General features: G+C 40.4%; 1 protein-coding gene across 1 annotated transcript; it reads left to right on the top strand.

The window, feature by feature from the left end:
* The first annotated feature begins 2933 nt into the window (after positions 1–2933).
* Positions 2934–8318, top strand: LOC135462574 (zinc finger protein 418-like). The gene is made up of 2 exons (XM_064739797.1): positions 2934–3045; positions 6987–8318. The coding sequence occupies exons 1-2, from the start codon at positions 2973–2975 to the stop codon at positions 8189–8191; spliced, it is 1278 nt and encodes a 425-aa protein (XP_064595867.1). The 5' UTR covers positions 2934–2972; the 3' UTR covers positions 8192–8318.
* Positions 8319–9355: the final 1037 nt, after the last annotated feature.

The following is a 9355-nucleotide window of genomic DNA, read 5'->3' as shown; positions in this document are numbered from 1 at the left end:
GCTCACCTTGTCAATGTTATCTCAAGACAAATGTGTCTAAATTCCAACTTCCACTACCAACAACTTTGCATTGTGAAGAGGTTTTGAATTTTGACTAAAAAACGGCCTTGCTGAATCGGCCCCGGGACGGCTTAGGTGGACGAATGGTTAGTCCGCCTATAAGACGGGGAGACCTGGGCTCAAACCTGGGTTGGATCATACTATAGACTTTTTAAAATGGTCGCCTAATTCTTACGGCCTCGCTTGGCGCTCAGCACTGAGAGCCTGTTAGAGTAACTAAACAGGACTGGCTGACCCGGTGTCGGTATAACGTGACTGTATAGTGTCATATCTGGTGTCTTCGACATTATACTTAACTCATTATACTTGATTCAATCAAAGTCCATGTAATGTCCAGCTCATGCTGTCCTCCTCTTCGACCGTAAATGGGACGGTCTTCCAGCAACCTGCTGATGGTCGTGAGTTTCCCGTGCGCTATGCCCTGTTTCCTCCAACAATAATTTTGGCCGCCGTCGTCTAAGTGAAATATTCTTGAGAACAGCGTAAAACATGATTCAAATAAATAAATCAATTAAAAAACCTTGGTTCTTTGGCCATTTTATGACATACATACATGTATTATTCAAAGACACAACCGAGTAAGTTGTGTTGGAGGCAATGAGTGTTTCAGTGGTTGGGGTAACTGCCTCAATCCCAAATCTAGTCAGACTTTTTAAACACTTTGAAATTGGCGATCTTGGCACTTGGTTACTGCAAAGAACAATGGGATAGGCCAAGCTCTGATAGGCTATGTGTACTACCCTATTTCCTCAGCCTTTTTGCGGATAAAAAAAGGAACTTTCAGCCTATATTTCGTTGTTATTAGAGATGAAAACATAATATAATATTGTGAAACATTACTGCGCCCAAAAAAAAAAAAAATTAAGAAACAAACGAAGATTTGATAGGCTGATTGTGAGAAGCGTTAAAAGCACCAATCAGTGTGATAAATAATTTAAAAAATAAAACGCGCTATGGCGTAATTAAAAAGCCGTATATATAAGCAAAGACAATGCAGAAGTGATGAAATGATCGCTTTCAAACAATTGATGTTTATGTTCTTATACATACGTAATGATATACATTTTGGTGTAAGTGTAAATTATATGTCAAAGAACAGGAAAACAAGTAGCCTTAATATTAGATAATGTAGCGGGTTATTCGTTCCGTAGTCAAAACATTGTCTTCTGTAGTCCAGGAATGATGCTGAGAAGAATTCAAACTTTCTCATGTCGTTTTTGATGCCCGCCTTTGCAGTTTACTTTCCAGACATTGGACCGATTAAGAATTTCTACTCTCCCGCAGCGAGTTGAGGCGCGTTGTAATCGCGCCGCAGATACCTCATGTGATTTCCGGTTATTCAGGTGTGGAAAATACCTGTCTTCAAAATGCCTAGAAGTACTCAGCAAATTAGCGACTTGTAGGTCTGTTGATCTTCTGTGTGCAGTCTTTGTCTTCTATCGACTATTTTGGCCAGAGACCGTAAGTTCAGTGAGGATAACGGCTTACAAAGAAGGGAATCCAATGTGGAGGTTTTGTAGACATAGCATAAACTGAAGATTTTTTTCAGGTTTGCAACATTTGTGCTAAACACACTTAATCATCGTGTAATTCACTAGGCTAGTTTATAGTTTCAAGCACGCAGGTTCCTCGCAAGGAGATTTTTTTATTGTTTTAAATTCTAAAATGGTCTTCAATGCCTATCTCAAGTAGGTTAAATTGGCTTTTTTTTAACTCCAGAACGCTAGTCAGTCACGTGACCAAAGTGTGTGCTGATGATTGGCTCAGAGGAGCTATGACAGCAATGCAAAAACTATGAATACTGGGGTAGGGGAGAGTGAATAATCAGATGCCTGTAATCTCTTCCCTGAGCACAGGGCTTGGAACTTACAAGCCAAGTAAAATGTTTTTGAACAATTTATTTTGTGTAACTTTGAAATGTAAATATGTGTTTATTACATGTAAATTTATTATTTATCTGAAAATTAAATCAGGTCTTTAGAGTAAAATTCCTAAATACATGTAAATCATCTATGCGTTAACTTTCACAAGCAATACCAATCCATTCTTTAGAATAAAAAAAAAAAAAAAAAAAACTACCGTGGCAAACCTTCCCCAAAATTCACTGTCACTCCAAACAGAGAACACCTAAAGCTACAGTATAGTTGCGGAATTTAACTTGCTGTACCAAGCAACATGAAGTGTTGGGATAGTCACTGGGAATAACTACTTCTGATGTGTCGGATCGACAGTAAGCCATAATTACTGCATTTTAACGTGCATAAAATATTCCTGAGCGTAAATCGATGTCAACTGAGTGGTCCCCATAAACAACTAGCCCGTTCTGAGTCTCGGTGAACCAAAAACAATCCATGACAACCACTCAAATTCACGAAACAAATACATTTTCAGACGCTACACCCACTCTGGCAGTAAACTGCCTGCCACATCCTGATCACTGCAAGAAGGAACGAAGTTGAAGCGATCAGCCGTAAACTGCCTGCCACCATTCTGATCACTGCAAGAAGGAACGAAGTTGAAACGATCAGTTCCATCCGACAACAAAATAGACCACAGGACTGGCCTTGTCCATAAGGATTGCCATAGGTTTTATCTCCCTTTAATGATGTTATTTTTTTCCTGGCTCACATGGATCACGCGACTTGTATGTACGATATATGCTAGGGAAAATGTGATGTGTGAAGACGCAGTAAATTTGGCTTACTGTCAATCCGACACATTAAAAGCAGTTATTCCCCGTAACTCTCAGAGAGGTACATTCCTCAACCAGTTACAGGAATGAAGCACTATCGGTCTCAATAGCTCGATGGGTCTAATGTTTAAATGCATCCATTGGCGAAAAAAGATTTAAACTTTTATTTTTTGTGCTTTGCAGGAAGATGATGTTGTAGTTGCTGAAAACACACACAGCTATGGAAAATATGGAAAATAGCTGTGCTGAGAATGATATGGATCTGATCAACTCAACTGACCTTCCAAACTCAGGTATTTGTGCACTCATTCACTCTCTCTCTGTCTCTGGACATGTAGGTGACAGAGCTACAACACTCATGCCAAAAATGATAATTCATAGTTTTGAACAGCTGGGTTCCTGACAAGAAGCAGGAGGTGATAAATATCACAGAGCTAAATGAGCAAAATGCTGATTTTGGCTGATTCCTAAAGTTCAAAGTACTACATGGGAATGAAACTATCATATTTGAAGGCTTGGCATATTCTAATTGTTTTTCCAGTAAGAATTTTTAACCTAACAGCTATATTTTTCTCTTTTTTTTTGAATATGAAAATCCGGGTGAAATTTCACCTCCATTACTTAGTCACATGACCAAGAGTGTGTTGATTGTTGATTGGCTCAAAGCAGCTATGACATCACTGCAAAACCATGAATAGGAGTGGATAACTGTCGCTTGTGTAAAATATGTGTCAATTATGACCACCAGCCGTTACCAAGATGATAGGGATATATCGTATTGGTGGAAGACATGTTGTGTTTGATAAATATTACCAGCAGTGGCGTCGGGAAGCACTACAGCAGATATGGCCATGGCCGTACTAATTTTAATCCCCCCCAAAAAAAAATAAATAAATGTAAAAAAAAGTAAAACAAAATAAATCAGGTAAGTCAAACCAATTTAATGCATACACACGCACATAAAACTACAGTGGATCTGTGATAAGAATAAAAAACCCATCAAATGATTTTAGGACATCTCAAACTCTCAGTTTATTTAATGAAGGATTTGGGCTGCCATACTTCAGTATCCTGACCGCATCAGTTATGTCCCTTGTTAAAATCCACAGTCTACTGCCATTTCTGTAGCCCAGAGTTAGGGACATGTATCAGTCGCTGAGTGGCTCTACCTGGCACATGTGATTTAGTTGAATTGACTAAAATTCCAGATTGATAAATAATTCGAAAAAATACAATGACAGTCTGCAGTTGGTATTCTGACTTGCCCATTTGAAAATAGGTCTGAGTGGGTAAAGGGAGATAATTCTGTTTGTATAGCTGCTTTGATATTGCTTTATACTGAGAAACAGTGGCGTACACAGTTTTAGTAGTTAACTCTAGTCTGACAGATTGCTAGTTCAGGTTTTGCTGCAAAGAAGTTGCTGTTTAAGACATGAAAATTGAGGGTTAAACCTAAGGATTAGGTGGAGTGTGGTGGCCAAGTGGATAGAAATGTTTGCTTTTCAATTGCTACCAGGTCGGCTCATACCGAAGACCTTAAAAATCGTACTATTTGCTGCCTGGCTTGGCGATCAGCATTGATAGGCTAGAGCAAGGAAACAGGACTGGTTGGCCTTCTCTCACTATGATGTGATTGGGGACATGTCATGTCTGGTGTCTACAGTATGATACTATAGTGGCGGCATGGACTTGCCACAGTATATATACACACACTTAATGACTCCTCATCATCACCGGGCTGAAAAATGGTTAACTCTAGTTCATTCATTCATTCATTTTTTTTTTTTCAATCACTAGGACCCACAAGATGCGGGTTCAAACCCAACCTTGGAGAATGGATATACATATTTCTTTTTTCTCACTGTTAGTGGGACTGTGGTGGCACAAAGCAGTCAGTGACGTACTTTTGCCATTTGCCAGATGTGTTCATTTTTTGAAAAAACACATCTGTAAGAGTTTGCGAGTAACTTGCCAAAGGGCTGTGGTTTTACCTTAGTGCTTCCACCCATAAAATCGACTGCAGCCATATACGAGAAATATTGTTGAGTATTCCAGTAAGTGACAATCAAATTATTAAGTAAATGAAGTTAAAAGATTAGTGTCCAGATTTAGCCAGTGGTCTTACTTTTGAAGATTATAATCTGTTTAAACAGTGCGTTAGCCGAAGAGATTGTGAGAAATGTACTATTGAATTTAAATACACCAAAACAATAGATTTACTGCCCTCATTGATCTCCAGCCAGCCACCTGTTGCGGCTGAGAAGGTTAAACTTCAGATTCCGATGTTTTCAGATGAATTTAATCTTTGTCAAGGCATATTAAACTGCACGGCAATACAGACTGGTAAGCTACAGCTTTACACTGTACATTTCATGCGTTTGTCTCAAAATGTAATATTTATTTACTTTTCTTTGCCTCTGTCCGCTTCACAATAAATGTCATTCTATTCCCGCGAGGTATTTTAAATTCATACCTGTATGAGATGACAACTTCCTGTTAATGTCAGCATTTCGAGTAGCCTACATGTATGTAGTCATGATTAGTACTCATTATCCTAAAGCCGTTTGTGGCAACAGCTGTGGGTTCAAATACAGGGAAGGCCTGTGTGTACTTTGTGCGTATCTGTTTGTTTTCTTCCAAAATAGTTGATAGAAGTTTTGTTTGACTAAGTTATGGCATATTTGCCTCCAAAAGTAGGCAATGCCCCCAGTTGCCCCCAATGGATAGCCCCCAGAAGTGGACAATGCATAACCTCCAAAAGTAGGTCAAATTTAGCCTTGAAAAGTAGGTCATATTAAACAGTGAAAAGTAGGTCATATTTAGTCTTCAAAAGTAGGTTATGCGGAACCTCTAACAGTAGATCCTCTCCGGCCGTAAGGGGGAAGGTCTGGCAGCAACCTGCGGATGGTTGTGGGTTTCCCGTGGGCTCTGTCCGGTTTCCTCCCACCATAATGCTGGCCGCCGTAAAAGTGAAATATTCTTGAGTGTGGCGTAAATAAATAAATAAATAAATGTAACAGTAGATCATACATTGTCTTCAAGAATGTCATATATGATAACCTACCAAAGTACATGTGGTTCATGCATAGCCTTCAAAAGTATATCGTAGCCTTCAAAAGTACGTGTGTATCATGCATATCCTTCAAAAGTACACGTGGTTCATACATAACCTTGAAAAGCACGTGTGGTTCATACATAGCCTCCAAAAGTACAGGTGGTTCATACATAACCTTCAAAAGTACACGTGGTTCATGCATAGCCTTCAAAAGTACACGTGGTTCATGCATAGCCTTTAAAAGTACACGTGGTTCATGAATAACCTTCAAAATTACAGGTGTTTCATACATAGCCTTAAAAAGTACACGTGGTTCATGCATAGCCTTCAAAAGTACACGTGGTTCATGAATAACCTTCAAAAGTACACGTGGTTCATGCATAGCCTTTAAAAGTACACGTGGTTCATGAATAACCTTCAAAAGTACAGGTGTTTCATGCATAGCCTTAAAAAGTACACGTGGTTCATGCATAGCCTTCAAAAGTACACGTGGTTCATGAATAACCTTCAAAAGTACACGTGGTTCATGCATAGCCTTTAAAAGTACACGTGGTTCATGAATAACCTTCAAAAGTACAGGTGTTTCATGCATAGCCTTAAAAAGTACACGTGGTTCATGCATAGCCTTCAAAAGTACAGGTGGTTCATATGTAGCCTTCAAAAGTACAGGTGGTTTATACATAGCCTTGAAAAGCATGTGTGGTTCATACATAGCCTCCAAAAGTACAGGTGGTTCATACATAACCTTCAAAAGTACAGGTGGTTCATGCATAGCCTTCAAAAGTACAGGTGGTTCATGCATAGCCTTCAAAAGTACAGGTGGTTCATACATAACCTTCAAAAGTTCAGGTGGTTCATACATAGCCTTCAAAAGTAGGTCATATTTAGCCTTCAAAAGTAGGTTATGCAGAACAGTATATCTTGCATAGTCTTCAAGAATATGTCATATATGATAGCCTCCAAAAGTACACGTAGTTTATACATTACAGCCTTCAAAAGTAGTCCCCACATGGATGAAATATTGAAGAGGTGGTGTTAAAGGAGTAGTCATTCATTTTCAAGTGAGCACATACCTTCACATAAGTTTAGCATAATTTAAATCCGAAGAAAAAAGATACTGTTCGAGTTGTGTATATATTGAGTATGGTTTCAATTTTATGTTGCATATTGAACTACCAGATGAATCTGATGTGAAGCCCATTGTTAAAAAAGAAGTGGTGGACGACCTCCAAGATGGACCTCAGGTTTGGCCTGTTATTAAGAGAGAAGTTGTGGTCGACCCGCAAGAGAAACCTCCGGTGTGGCCTGTTGTGAAGACAGAAGTAGTTGACGACAGCTTTGGAGAATGTTACCGGTGGCCGATTCTGGACCCCGGGGGTGTTCCAACGGTTACTGGTGGATGTCAGGAGTTGCCAGAGGGTGTTACCTGCACAAGCAATAACAAACATGAAAACCAGTCTTTTATTAACACAGAATGTGATAATCCCTCAACAGAACCTGATTCCTGGTCCATCAAAGTAGAAGGTGACGATCCTACAGGTGAACCTCACGTGTGGCAAGTCGTTAGGCAAGATGAGGGATGTGATTCTGACGAAAATGAGGAGGAACAGGAAGGCACAGGTGGAACTCCTTTTGTATCTGTTTTTTGTCGAAAAAATTTCGCGTGTGTTTCTGCCTTGTTAAGACATGGAACAGTTGGCAAACCTCACCCCTGTAATATCTGTGGCAAAGTCTTCAAGGGGCCGCGCTCTTTGAGAACTCATGAACGAAGACATACAGGCGAAAAACCTTATTGTTGCTACACCTGTGGAAAAAGCTTCGCTCTGCAGTGCACGTTGAAAAAACACGAACGAACGCATACAGGTGAAAAGCCTCACGCCTGCGATATTTGCGGCAAACACTATACCCAGCGGGCAGGGCTGATAGCACATCGTCGAACGCACACAGGGGAAAGGCCTTACGCCTGCGATACTTGCGGCAAACACTATACCCAGCGGGCAGGGTTGATAGTACATCGTCGAACGCACACAGGTGAAAAGCCGTACGCCTGCGATATTTGCGGCAAACACTATAACCAGCGGGCAGGGATGATAGCACATCGTCGCACGCACACAGGGGAAAGGCCTTACGCCTGCGATACTTGCGGCAAACACTATACCCAGCGGGCAGGGCTGATAGCACATTGTCGAACGCACACGGGTGAAAAGCCTAACGCGTGCGATACTTGCGGCAAGCACTTCACCCAGCGGGCAGGGCTGATAGCACATCGTCGAACACACACAGGGGAAAGGCCGTTTACTTGTGATATTTGCCACAAAAGCTATCCTTATAAATGCGTCTTGGTGAAGCACCAACGGACACACGCATCTGAAGGCAAAATTTGAACTTGAAACGCCATCTTTGTTTAACGACCGATCATTTTATTTAAGTATCAGTGGACATGCAGGTTCATTGCCTGATTCCTGGTCCACAAGCAGTAAAATCAAGCAGGTCAATGACATAAGGCGGATTACAGGTATACTTATGTCCGGCAGAATCAGCTCTATATTAAGTTGACTGAAAGAAAAACAGTGGAAAATATAAATGCACCTCAGATCTACGGTGTATCTGGCGGTAATCATCTTCCGAATTAGGGACGGGCCTTGCACTTCAGATTGTTAAAGCAGTTATTATCATTCCCTTGACCAATCTGGTTGCGAGTTCGAATACAACTCGTGTTGTTTCGGTTGTGGCTGTAAGCCATACGGTTTGTCAAGGTCGGTGCTTCATTCTAGATTTTCTCCACAAATAAACCTGCATGATTGATGTAATAAAAGTGGATAAGTCCTGAGCACGGCATTAAATACCCCAACCAATCTATCCAAAATGAAATCCCACGTCAGCACATGTAGGAAAATATTGTTACTGTGTTAAATGGTTGGTGAAATAAGTAGATTAAGACATACTGACAGTGCAATGAACAATAAAGTGACCGTTTACAGGAGGACCTATTGGAATCTGCCCAAACAATATGAGTGTAGTGTTTTCTTTGGGGTTGATAAAATGATAGAATATTGGGTATTCCTTGGGCCAAACTAGCTATTGTTGGCGTATTCCTGTAACAACTGTGCGCCAGAAGAAACGGCGACGTATTGAGGACTGTAATTAATTTGCCATGCTACGTGGCCATCAAAAGCCCAATCTATAGCTGAGACACTACTAACGTCAAGTGCACGTGTATTGTATAGATAAGTGTGTCAGCTAGCTTCGGCTGGACTTCCAATGTTCGATTCCACAAAGCAATATCGGAAAATTTAAAATGCAGTCTGAAAGCTTATTTTTCGATTTTAGAAACTAAATTTTGCTCACCTTGTCAATGTTATCTCAAGACAAATGTGTCTAAATTCCAACTTCCACTACCAAAAACTTTGCATTGTGGAGAGGTTTTGAATTTTGACTAAAGACTTTTTAAAATGGTTGCCTAATTCTCACTTGGCGCTCAGCACTGAGAGCCTGTTGTTAGAGTAACTAAACATGACTGACTGACCCGGTGTCGGTATAACGTGACC

The sequence above is a fragment of the Liolophura sinensis genome, chromosome 2 (assembly GCF_032854445.1).
Source record: "Liolophura sinensis isolate JHLJ2023 chromosome 2, CUHK_Ljap_v2, whole genome shotgun sequence".
Taxonomy (NCBI): Eukaryota; Metazoa; Mollusca; class Polyplacophora; order Chitonida; family Chitonidae; genus Liolophura; species Liolophura sinensis.
The sequence above is the reverse complement of the archived record's forward strand: the minus strand, read 5'-3'. Positions and strand labels throughout refer to the sequence as shown.